Here is a 13,640-nt window from a genome sequence, read left to right as displayed (position 1 = left end):
ACAAAACAGGTGTTTTTTATATTTATATATATATATATATATATATAGTTTATCAATAAATATTCATAGTATATCTGTATTAAATTTTAAATTAAAATTGACTGAGAGTAATCGATCACCAGCACGAGTTCGAATTTTAGACACGTAAATTTTGAGAAGACTGTTTCAAATGATAATCGAAACTAAAATTTCATTAGGGTTTGATGCATGCATGTGAATAACGTGTCGATCCATCTTCTACATGAACACGTGCTTTTTTTTTTATCAGACTATAAATATGTAGAATTTTGAAAATTATTAAACCAGTAAATGAATAAAAAATAAAGGAAATGAGTAAACAAATTTTGTATATTGAATAGGAAATACATATAAAAATTTTATGTCCGGACTCCAGATATAGCTCTACATGAAGACTATCGCAATACGCCGCCACGTGTGCTACACCGCAGAGGTTATTGAAGGGTTATTTAAGTAAAACCACAGAGATTACTAGGGGAATATTGAGGGTTATTGTGGGGGTTAATGTAGGAGGTTATTGAAGTGGAACGTGGAGGTTATTGGGAGGTTATTGCGGGGGTTATCGCATGAAGCAATTGAAGTGGAACTGTGAAAGTTATTTGAGGGTTATTGCGAGATTATTGTAGAAGGTTATTGAAGTGAAACTGTAGAGATTATTGAGGGTTATTGGGAGGCTGTTGCTGCGTTATTGGAGTTAATACCCAATAACCACCTAATAATCTCCCAACAACCTTCCAAATAACATACACAGTTCTACTCCAACAATTTCAGCGGTTCCGCTCCAGTAACCTCTGCAGTTTCACTTTAATATTTATTTAGGTGAACCCGATACAACACACATGACAGTATATTACTACGAGTCCGCACATAAAACTATGTCTGAAGTCACTCCAGCCAGAAAATTTTCAAAAGTACAAAGGGTTTAAAAAGATTTTCAAGTATGTCTTCATTGACAAAAATAGTAATACAATATAAAATAGATATTAGATAATTTTAGAGTTTCTGAGTATCTAAATCTAAAAAGGAAGACAGAGATAGCTTACTTGACCAGACTCCAGAACTGGTCACGATATGCAAATAAATTCAATGTCAAATGTCAATATTCGCGCTAGTGGTCTTATAAGAACTCACATATATATGTATATATAGGACTGTTGAATCAAATGTCAATTTTTCAAGTTTAGAATGGTTGAATAGAACGAGTCACGATATTCTAATGAAAACTGATGGTTAGAATGAAAGGAATTTCTCAAAATCAAATCTTATATTACACTCAATGCAATGTAAATTCAATGAATTTAAAATAAAATTTTCTTTTATTTTGAGAATAATACAATCAAACAATTCTCATATCACATTTGTCTTCAAACAAGTTAGAAAAAAAAATAGTAGATTTACATACATACCACCCGATTCCTTTGTATTTCAGTTTCAAACACCTAAACGTCAATTTTTACATTAAGAGTACGATTGCGAATTTAAGATTTTTCGTATAAGTAAAATTTAATATTTTTTCTTATATAATTTATACAATTTAGTAACTTTACCCCCTTCAGAAATTTAGTACTTTTGAAGGTAATTTATATAATTTAGTAAATTTTTTCTTAATGTGATTCATGCAATTTAATGATACAGGAGTGAAACTAGTTCAGGTCCCATGCGGACAATTGTCCATTCCTCTTTACATATATGCCACCACCTTAGCCAGGAAAGGCGATTTACTTGTTAAAAATCAAAGTGGCGATAATGTTAAATATTTGGGTGGTATTAATATAAAAAAGGTTATAACTTCGGTGTGATATGTAAATATATAAGAATTGTGTTCTAGCTATGTAAATTTCCCAAAAAAATAGAAAGGCAGCAAGACTGGACAGTCAATGGTGTGGAAGTGTGCTCTACAAGAAATCCTACATTACGCAGCACATAAAATAACTAATACCTCCTACCGTGTATGACAAAAAAGTCATTTAAGATCACATAGGCTGAATAATCTTTCTCTAAAACTATACAAATATATCTACCAAACCGCACATCTCAACAACTTCTAGACATTTGAATGGGTAAACTTTGTTTCATGATGGGAAATTTTTAAATGATGTTTGCACTTTGACATTCTTTTTGCAAAATCGACCGAAGTGACAAAGATGGTAAAAAAAAAGATGTCTGAAGCACCATTTACAAAAATGATATTTCAGTGAGTATTGCAAGAGGATATCTCCGGACAAAAAACAAACAAGGATGCTGATTACCTTCCTCGGTTAGGGCAGGTATTTGCGAAATGAGAGGGATCGCCGCAGATGAAGCAACTACCCGATACTCGTTCCCCAGTTGCCGATACAAATGTAATGCCGTCGGCTTGAGCACCCCTCTGGCCTCGAGCGCGGCCTCGGCCGCCCCTTCTTGGGGTAGAGGACGATGACCTTCCACTGCTTCCGCGAGCTGCACCACGTCCTTGTCCTGTGCCATTCTCTAGATTTTCTTCCCATCTGTGTTGTAAAGACGAGTAGTATAACAGAATTGTTAATATTGCGAATCATAAAATTTATGCTTGAGAAGATCAACATTTGAAAGTGATTGAATTAGGGGACCAGTACAGTCAGGCAAATATTGAGCACAATTGTCAAGATGGCCATGCATAAGAAAACTAGCAGAAAGGAACAGTGTTCAGCAATTATCATGAGTAGAATGTAGAGAATTTATCATTGAAATAGTGCATGTTGCATTAAAAAGTAAAAACAAAAAAGAGTACAGGATATAATGAGAGGAGGCTGTCCCTCTTTTACATTAAATAGAAACCAAACAAGCAAGTGAAGATCTAATACATGAGTTCAAAATAGTAAAAAATTAAAAATATCATGTAATGTTGATCTGCTTTGCCCACTGAGTAAGTGTTAGGTATGACTCGTATATTAGATAAAAAACAGAAGCTGGAGCGGAATGGAGCGAGCGGAGCGGAGTAGTGACACTATCCCCTAACACCTCCAAAATAATTTGTGGCTGAATTCCAAATTGACATTGAAATAAAGTAGCTGATAATGCCTAAAACAAGCAAGTTTAAAGCCCCTGATTGGGCCTCTTTTACAAACAAGTACAGATAAAGGTGACCAATTTCAGATCCATTTATTGAAGCGACAATCCCTAATGGATTATTCCGCTACAAGAAGAAAAAACTGTAAAACTACAAAAGCAGAAAAAAAAAAAAAACAGATATAATCATAACTTAAACCTGTATGCTAATGAGAATTATAAATAGCTGATTATATGATTTAGATAAAGGCAATTCTAAGCAATTTCATCAAAGGTGTTGTTGAGCATACACAAAGAAGTCACAATCTCGTGACTGGCAGACATAGAACTTCCTTCCTCTATTGTTTTCTGTATTAGCAGTCCTCAACGCAGATGGTTCACCACAATCACACAATATCGGGCCTGCAATAGATAATTAAAAAATAAAATCCGTTCATAAAAGCTGAAGCAATTACATCTTTAAATTTTATTACCAAACATTTCATTGTTTGTGAGTGCAAATGAATTTTTAACAAAACAGGAATTGAAGAAGCAATGTGGTTTAAACATTTTCAATTCGTAAATGTGAAGTAAAGGGTAGCATGCTAAAGTGACAAACAGCATTGCCACTGCAATTATTCACAAAGTATAAAAACATAAAACATAAACTTCTTAGTTCTTCAAAAATTGCAATCAAGTAAAGATGTCAACGCTGGAAACAGAAATCGAATGTCAAAAATAAAACGATTAAAATATTATCTTCGATATTATTTTCCCATCTAGAAAAACCTACTTCATAGGTAAAGCTGCCAAAGTTTTAAGGAAAAATAGGCTCAATCCTGAATAGGCTCGATGCCTTTCCCCTTTGCTTTCATTCCATTAAATAATAATCTTACAATCTATTTTAGGTACAAAATAAAGTGCATAATCTATTTTAGATAACTTAATAATATATATTCCTAATCTAAATATTCAGCTAAAAGGGAAATAAATCAGAATAAAAATATTGGAAATAAGGAAGCTTTTAATTATAGAAAGTTCTTAATTTAACTGTCTGATTTTCATCCTTTTTGATTGACATCCCTCCTCAAATTGATGCTGACTGATCATGAAACATTAATTTGCCAACAAGAAGCTGATAACATTGTCGGGACCAAAAATCCTCAAGCTGTTGAACCGAGAGTGCCGAAGCCTAAGAATGCCGAATCCTGAGAGTGCAGAAGCCTGAGAGGCCGAAACCTGAGAATGCTGAAGCCCAAGAGACCGAAGCCTCAGAGTGCCGAAGCCTGAGAAGCTGAAGCTTAAAAGTGCCGAAGCCCGAGAGACCAAAGCCTAAGAGTGCCGAAGCCCGAGAGGCCGAAGCCCGATGCCGGAGAGTGCCGAAGCCCGAGAGGCCAAAGCCTGAGAGTGTCGAAGCCCAAAAGTGCCGAAGCCCAAAAGGGCCGAAGCTGGAGAGAGCCAAAGCCCGAGAGACCGAAGTTTAAGAGTGTCGAAGCCCGAGAGGCCGAAGTCTGAGAGTGCCGAAGCGTGAGAGTGCCAAAGCGTGAGAGGGCCGAAACCAGAGAGTGCTGAGAGTGTCGAAGCCCGAGAGTGCCAAAGCCTGAAGCCTGAAGCCGAAGCGAAGCATGAGAAGCAGTCGAAGATGCTGCAGAAGTTGTGAAGGCTAGCGAAGCCGATGATGACATTTGGAAGATACTGAAGTGAACAAAGCGAGGAAACAGTTGAACAAGCAAAGCAATCGAAGGCAAACGATACCAAAGGCTAAACGAAGTAGTTGAACGATGGTGCCGCGGTACACGAACTTGCCGGTGTACATGCCTTCTGTGGCGACGAAGAGCTTGAAGAATCTATGAGCAGGTTGCCTCTTCAGTTTGGATGGCTGGGTTTCCGTTCAAACCAAAATGTTGTGCCAACCTGATCGAGGTAGCTGGCTGAAACACAAATGTGTCCGGGAGGACCAATCGAGACACAAGTGATGCAGATGCAGGTGCAAGTGCAAGTGCAACGTGTAAATGTAAGGTGCAAGGTGCAGAGTGAAAGTGCAAGTACGATATATGATATACAATATGCAACATGCAAAGCACGCACATGCAAAAAATGAGATGCATATGACCACATATGATAGTGAGCCACACTCACATTAATGACCTCACTTGGGAAACCTCATTTTTAGACAATTAGATATGCGGCACCGTCGCTTCTTGTTTTGGTGAGGAAACGTGGGGAGTTTCTCCCCGGATCTCCAAGGGGGAAACTCTCCACGGCATCACGAAATGAGCTAGCTACAAAGCTTTTCCCATTTTGTGAACTCCTCCAGACTTTGCAAAGCAAGACAGCTACAAAACTTCTCATGCTTTGCCATGTCCGACCTCCCAACTTCTTCAAATAAAGTTGGGGAACCCAAAACAAGAGGAGGGAGAGACTCCAACCCATCACGACTTGTGCTAAGGCTCACAACAAAAAGGAGATACTCTGCTCTACGTGGGGGGGGGGGGGGGGGAGGGTTGGGTTTTTTGTTTGTAGGAAATACCCTAACCTAAAGGCTCACTCTAGGAAATCGACGATCAATCACATAAGTACGTCGAAGCTCCGGCTTACGCACCCCGTGTGGGCGATCGAACCCACACGCCTAGACACCACTAAAATCTAGGGTCAGCTAGAAGTTTAGAGGATCTCACCACCCTGATGGTTGCGGACGCGTTCTCTTCGCTTGTTCCAAGCTTGCCGACGTTCGATCCATGGCCCAGGGTACTTCACAACGAATGAAGATGGAACAAATGAGGTATACAAGTACCCAAAAATAATGAATTTTGGCATATGAAAAAAAAAAACCAAAATATACCTTCAAAAATGGGTCGCTCGACAACGGCGAAGGAGGGGAACCCACGAGGATGTCGACGGAAAGGAGCGCCGGCGGAGGTTTTTCATACGAGGTGGAAGACCCTTGCACCTCCTCGAACAGCAACGTCGCTCGCTGCCCGACAACGCCGAAGTGCTCCGGTGAAGTATCCGGTCGCCGGGAGGGTAGGACGGCGAGGTGGACTTAGCTTGCAGGCGGTGCGCACAGAAAGAGAAGGAAGCGCAGAGGAGAGCCCAAAATACGTTCTCCTCGCTGATTTTCTCCGGCGTAAATGCGACGCCGGCGAGTGACAAGGACGGCGAGGAGGAAACGATCCGACGGAAGAGGAAGAAGAAAATGGAGAGGAAGAAAATCTCTCTTCACTGCTTTCACTCCAAGAAGCACCTCCAAGGCTTCCTCAAAATTTTCCAAAGGCTTCCTCGTGAGCCTCTCTCGAGCCCTCGCCGGATAAGAGGAAGAAGGAGAAGAGGGAGAAGTGTCCGGCCAAAGTGGGAGAGAGAATCCACGTGAGCTCTCTCCTTCGCAGGTAGGAGCCTCGGATGGGAGGAGAATCGGCGGTGGGGAGTTTTTCGGCGAGGTAGAGGGTGCCGGCGGCGGGCTTCGCCGGTGACGAGGGAGGCAGCCGGCGAGAAGCTAAGGCATGGGAGGTGCGGCTCAAGAAGCGGCTAGCGACTAAAGGAGGGACAGCTAGGGACCTTCGCCGGCGATGAAGAGACCTGCGGCGAGAGGATCTTAGCGAGCCGGGGGGAGCCGAAGGGGTGCGGCAGTTGCGCAGAGGATAAGGTTGCGATCGATTCGGAAGAGAGGGAGAGGCATGGGTTCTTTTAAAAAGGATAAGTTTTTTTTTATTATTTTTATAATAATAATAATAATAATAATAATAATAATAATAATAATAATAATAATAATAATAATATTATTATTATTATTATTATTATTATTATTTAAGGTCTCCGCACATTTTTCGCCGAATATGCCCACGCAACAAAAATAAACATCATTCTTAAGTGAAATCGAAGTTCCAGACGCATTGGTATAGTCTGTTTTGTCGTCCGGGGTCGTTCAAACCACTTTTTCACCAATTAAGTTCAAAATGATAATTTGCGCATTTTTAGCCCGTATGCGAAATCGTGGTACAACGAACGCCTTTTTCAAGTGGAATCGACGTTCCGAACTCACTCACGTGGTCTGTTTCGTCGTCTGGGGCCATCTGAACGAGCTCGCTGGTCATCGGACGTGATCGGACCAATTCAAGCCAATTTTGTGCGCGGCGCGACGAATAATATTTTTCGATCCGATTGGAGTCGTCTGATGTGCCAAATGCTGAACGGTCTTCGCCCAAGCAAAAGCCAAAGTCTAGCAAAATGACCTAGGCAATGTGCTCCTCAACACATGCCGAAAGTTCTCAACCGGATTTCTCGAGCTACGGGAAACATATATGCACGAAGCGTTACCCCGACTCGCTCAGCTGGACATCCCACACACGTGACAAAAAAAAAATGATGCCAACAGGCTGATAAACATCTTTGATCCGAGCAAGAGAGAGTTGAAGATATAGATGATTGGTCGGACTCGAAAGATTCCAACTTGATATGTAGCCCACTGCTAGAAGGGAAACCACTGCAGGGATTGCATGTCGCCCAGAGGATATCGCTTCTCTGAACATAAAACTCCTTTGCCTCCTTTGCAGGATTGCCAAGCTTCACACGAGTAAAATATAATCCTACAGTGAAGGGATTCCACGACCCTTCAACAAGGAAATCAACAACGCCGCAACTCGGCGGGGCTGCACCCTGTAGTATTCTTCGATGCCTGAAGCGATCCCTTGCCCTCAACACCTCCACAGGAGCCTTCGTTAGAATCCCCCTTTCCAATGCCATCGTCAGCCTAGACCCATCATTCCACTCCGCCGCCCGAATAAAAGCCAGAACCACGATCTCCGCTTCGACGAAAACTCCATTATCCGCGGGCACTGCCATCTCTCTCCTCTCTCGACCGGAATACGCAAAGAGAGGGAACAGAGAGCAAGAGCTTTGCTCCGAGTTCCCTCTCAATCGAGAAGTTATATAGGGCACTCCATGGTTAGAGAGAGAAAGTGAGAAATATCGAAGGAAGACGAAGACGGAGTCTTCTTTGTTTGTCGTTTCGTAGGGTGAAACTCGACGTGGGGGTTGAGGAGGAAGGAAGAGTAGGGAAGGGATGTTTCAGCCGTATATCTCTATCAGCGAAAACATAGCAGGAAGTGCTGCAGTGAGCGAACTTGGAAGATGCGATCAATATACGACTTCTCGAAGGCGCAGAGGCTGGGAAGGGATGTTGCAGCGACCGACGGCTAGGGCATCTTTTTGATCGGCGAATCAAGACAACCTCCCTTCCCGCAAGACGGCGGCGGGAAGTCTCGACAGTCCTCACGACTATTGGTGATTAGGGCAGAAATTTGACTCTGATACCATGTCAAAGTTTTGAGAAAAAATATGTTGAATACTGAATAGGCTCGATGCTTTTCCCCTTTGCTTTCATTCTATTAAATAATAATCTTACAATCTATGTTAGGTATAAAATAAAGTGCATAATCTATTTTAGGTAACTTAATAATGCATATTCCTAATCTAAATATTAAGCTAAAAGGAAAATAAATAAGAATAAAAATATTGGAAATAAGGAAGTTTTTAATTATAAAAAATTCTTAATTTAGCTGTTAAATTTCCATCCTTCCTGATTGACAAAAGCGAGGCGCTAGCTGTATAAAATACATTGAAAACTTTAAGCATTTCTATCCCTATAAATAATGAATCGCAAGAGTACAAGGCATTTATATTCCATCTCGAGCAATAAATGAAAAAAAAAAAAAAGACCTAGAAGATATGCCGGCAATCTTTATTTTACTGAATGGTGTAAGATTTGCAAATGAAGCATTTCATAAGAATAAACTCTCTTATTTATTTTATAGACCTCCCTTTGGAATCAAAGGCAACATCATGAAACCATATAGTTGGTGATAAACAGTTTTTTCCTCAACAATAAAACAGAATAATGACAACTAGAGTGAGGGTAGAAAAAAAACTTGGAGGACAGAAAAGGCAATTTTAGAACCTGCACCATTTCTAGCGTTATTAGTTGACTGAGCTCTGCGTGAGCGAGAAACTTGAAAGGGGCAATCATTAGAAGAATGCCCAGTTTGTCTGCAATGCATACAAGGATTTGACTCAGTACTTCTTCTTTGGGCAGCATTAGAAGGATCCGATGTTTGCCCTCTTGCTGAAAGCAAAAATGAAAAAATAATAAGAAATAAATAATTTTAAATAATAAGAGACAACTAAGTTCAAATGATTACAGATACGATAATAAGATGACAATTAAAAATTCAGATCATAAAAGCCTGTTAGAGTGCTAGAATTATAGTGGTATCCTGGTAGAAAAACTTGAAATACATAATTCACTGTTTCATGGCATAATCATACAGTGGGGTGAATAAATTGGAAAGAAAGAACATAAAGATCATGTCTAACTACGTAATCATAGAATGCATGTGCCAAAGTTTTTTGCACCAGTGCTCAAAAGATTTAAATAGGACAGACCTGTCATTGGAGTTGCATTCCTTGAACCAGTTCCACAAATTTCTATGAGTTCTTTGAGGATATCATCACAGCCACCAACACACCCTGACATAAAAAACAGTATTTAGTCAGCACCATATGATTGCAATCCTAATTTTTGCAATTCACAAAAAGATGCAGATGATTTGGACACAAAATTGCAAATATGAATAATCAGTTGGTGAAAACACTATTTTCATAAAGATCATAATAAGTAGCAGTAACGACAAATCCATATTTCACATGCGATCCTGTTTTGATCTTCACGCATGTAACAAGAAATGGGAAGTGAGAGGCCGTTAGAAATCATAAAAATTAGTATTCATTACTTGACTGATTATGTTCAAATCATTAATTTGCTCAATATTTCCATCAAGTGTATCTCCATCAAAAGGATACAAGGAAATATCAAAACAATTTTACTTTTTCTCAATACGAAGGTACGTGATGAATACTATGTCACACACCACATATCGATTACAGAACTAATTTGCTTGAATTTCCAGAAGGAATAGTAATATGTGCAAATTTAAAACACGCCATTTGAAGATTTCTAAGCATACTCAACCAAACATAAGTGTGACTCTATAGGGCCCGTTTGATGCAGCTTATTTGGGTGCGGCGGCGTTTTGAAAACGCCGCCGTCCTGTTTAAATATTACGTTTGGTTTAACGTTTTGTCGTCGCGGCGTTTGAATATCGCGATTTCCTTAACACCTTCGCAATCCGGACTCCCCCCGCGTCCCACATATGATTATCGCGTTTAGGGTAAGAATTCCTGTGGTGCCCTTCCCAGACCTCCACACCCTCCTCTGCTCCTTCACTTTGACGGAGATTGGCACACATAAGGTATATATTTTCGACATCACACTCTCACCCTACCCGATATCCCTCTCCTTCCTTCCAGCGAGTATGTATTCAACCCTAGCAGTACTTCCTATTCATATGATAGTTTGAAATGAACTACTGCAATTTTATGCTTCAGAATGTTCAATTTTCAAATATGATGGGGTTATGTGAGAGAATAGAAGCTTTCCTGTGGCATTTTTACATACTTATGACCCTGTTCCTGTGATCAAAGTTCATGCCTGGGAATTTTGGAGTTACAATATTGAAACGTTGAAATGTTGGGAATGAAATTTCTACTTGTAATGATGGGGGAATGTTGGAATGCTTGGGAATATTTTCATTTCACATGATCGGTTGAAATGAAAAATGGTGAATTTACGTACCTTAATAATTTATAATGGGCCATTTACGTGCAGAACCCGTAATTCCTTAATGATGGAATTTGCATTAGTAATGAGTGCTTTATCATACATACAGTACGGTGGAATTTGCATTAGTTGAATGCTATCTCATTTCTATCTTAAAATATAATGGGGCATTTACATACATACAAAACAAGCAATTCTCTTTATTATTTTAAGTGCAAGTATCATAAATGCTGAGTACACATCACTCAACTAGTTAGGAGAACATGGAAAGTTGAATCCATATCCTTCAACTTTATTCAAATGCTTTGTTTAGTGGGTGACATAGAAAGGTGTATTAAAAGGTCCATTTCCTCTTCTCGTTCTAATTCAATTTTCTTATTGTTATTAATTGGGGGAGGACTTCTTAAATGCACAGTGCAAGCTATCTGTAGTAATCTGTAGGTCTTGAGCATATTGGTAATGGTATTGGTTGTGGCAGTGGAAATGGTGATGGTAGTGCTAATGGTAATAGTGTTGAGCATGGTGCGAGCTATCTGTTGTTATGGTGTTGAGCATAGTGCATGCTATCTCTGGAATGGGATTCGTTATCATTATTTTGTTTATCCATGAGAGAATTCTGCTTTTGGGGCATAAAAATGAAATTCTGTTTTTAGGAGAGCTAATGGTGTTGAGCCTAATGCAAACTATCTGCTGTTTCATTCTCCACACATTTCAATACAAATAGAAATTTTTAATCTGTACATATTACGAGAGCTTTTTCATCTGCTGCATCATTAATCTGAATGATGCAGTACTATATATATGCTTTGTTCTTTTAATGGACATATTATATAGAGAATTTTAGCTGGCTTTTGTATTCTGAATGGCAATGGTAATGTGGTTGAGCAGTTGTTGTTAGTCATTTATGTTGTTCTATCATATTATATTGCTTTGCTTCCTTGGAACAAGTAAATTCTTTACAATTTGGTTCCTTGATAAGCTGAAACAGCTTTCAGGGGTAGCTTGATCATTCAATAATATGAAGAGGAGCAATAGCATTCATTAATATGTTCTAGATACTACATTTTTTTTAAAATGTACTTCAGGTTGAAATGAACAATGCGGCAACTGATAAAAATGTTATGCTGAATTTGTAAAAAGGCAGCTGATAGATGATAAAATTGATAGGCATGGATTTATTTCTGATAGCAGCTCTTCAATTGGAATTATAACAAGTCATCAACTGCCTTTCCTTATAGGTTGAACCATACATAAAATTTAATTTTTTGAATAATGCTCAGACATGGCAGAAGTTTTGTTCCCTTAATTATTCAGTTGGAATTGAGAAGGTTGACCCGTAAATGGTGAATTGTTAGCTTTATGCCTATAATCTTGCTTTCAGATTTACATATGATCTTGCTTTTCCCATTGACATTCTCTAAGCATGTAAATGGAGAGATTTCGTGGCATGTATTCATAGGTTTGGAATTGTGGCATGTCTCTATTTGTACTTCAGTTGGACATGATAAATAATTAGCTTTATGCTTCTGCAATTACTTGTTCAATCATTCTCTTATGCATGTTATCTTCAAATATGATCTTCTTTATGCTTTTGCAATTCATTCATATATTTCCAACATAACTAAGACAAATGAAGGTGGTCCGTCAGCTATGTGGGATAAGGAGGTTACAAATATTTTTTGCAATCTCAATATTACAGAAATTGAAATCGGTAATATGTCAATCACGTATTTCAACAAGGAATGTTGGCAAAATATTTATAACGCTTCAGCCAGAATTACGCGTCAAATATTTGCGTGTTTTGTTGGATGAATGACTTATTTTATGTGTTGTTATTTGTAGTTTTTTCTGTGTTATGGACTTCTAAATGAGAAATTTAAATATATTGCCCCCTGTATGGATCTTTTTTTTAGGGCACTTGTAAGTGATTCATGCTTGTCAAAATGTTGATCTTTGTACATTTTTATTTTAAAGACTTCATGTTTCATTTGCACTACTAAGTGATTCATGTTTTCATTACTCTTGTACGTAGGGGTGTAAACGAACCGAACACGAACGAACAGAGCTTGTGCTTGTGTTCGTGTTCTCGGTTCGTTTGAATTTTAGTTTGTTTGAAATAAGCTCGTGTTTGAAATTGTTCGTGAAGTCACTATTCGTATTCGTTTCTTAACGAACGAGACGAACACGAGTCGAATACGAGCTGTTCGCGAACAACGAGCCAGTTTGACATCCCTAATATTAATATATATAAATTAATTATATAACTTATATTATATAAATATATAATATATATATCAGTATATTACTAATATAGTATATTAATATACTATTATTATTATTTTACTATATATTATAATTTATAAAATTTAATTTTTTGAATATCATAAATTTTTTATATATAATTATTTTAAATTATTTTATATTTCGAACAATAACGATTCGAACACGAACAAACGCATCAGTATTCATGTTTGGTTCATTTAACTAACCGAACGAAAAAAATTTGTTCATGTTCGTCTCGTCTACTTATCGAACAAATCAAACACAAAATCATTGACGAATCGAACACGAACTGTTCACGAACAACGAGCTTTTTTGACAGCCCTACTTCTACGTTGATCTTTTTCTTTTAGGATGGATCCACAACATGAATGCCGTAAAAGAATGATATGAGTTGTAGCTATTGCAATATTGTTGCTGGAGTATTACCGATCCAACAGTGTTCGTATACCCCGTATGACGTCCAGCTTTGTTGGGGATAAATAGGCAGGTGAGATGCTTTCTGAACATTCAATAAGGTTCAACAACATATTTCGAATGACCAACAACAACAACAACAAAGCCTTAATCCCACTACGTGGGGTCGGCTACATGAATCATTTTTCTCCATTGCGTCCTATTTAGTGTCATATTTTCATTTAGTTCTAGTAAATTAAGATCATTT

General features: G+C 38.5%; 1 protein-coding gene across 1 annotated transcript in view; it reads right to left on the bottom strand.

Annotated features, from left to right (window-relative positions):
• Window positions 1-1,907: 1,907 nt before the first annotated feature.
• The window catches only part of LOC110028783 (DNA topoisomerase 3-alpha), a 152,681-nt gene continuing 140,948 nt past the window's right edge, over window positions 1,908-13,640 (bottom strand). Inside the window, exons 22-25 of the mRNA XM_020730774.1 lie at window positions 9,463-9,546; window positions 8,978-9,142; window positions 3,336-3,447; window positions 1,908-2,504 (exon numbers count right to left, since the gene is read on the bottom strand). Of these exons, the coding sequence (XP_020586433.1) occupies window positions 2,264-2,504; window positions 3,336-3,447; window positions 8,978-9,142; window positions 9,463-9,546 (602 nt within the window). The 3' untranslated portion in view covers window positions 1,908-2,263. The remainder of the gene's footprint in view (window positions 2,505-3,335; window positions 3,448-8,977; window positions 9,143-9,462; window positions 9,547-13,640) is intronic.

The sequence above is a fragment of the Phalaenopsis equestris genome, unplaced genomic scaffold (genome assembly GCF_001263595.1).
Source record: "Phalaenopsis equestris unplaced genomic scaffold, ASM126359v1 Scaffold000531, whole genome shotgun sequence".
NCBI lineage: Eukaryota > Viridiplantae > Streptophyta > Magnoliopsida > Asparagales > Orchidaceae > Phalaenopsis > Phalaenopsis equestris.
The sequence above is the reverse complement of the archived record's forward strand: the minus strand, read 5'-3'. Positions and strand labels throughout refer to the sequence as shown.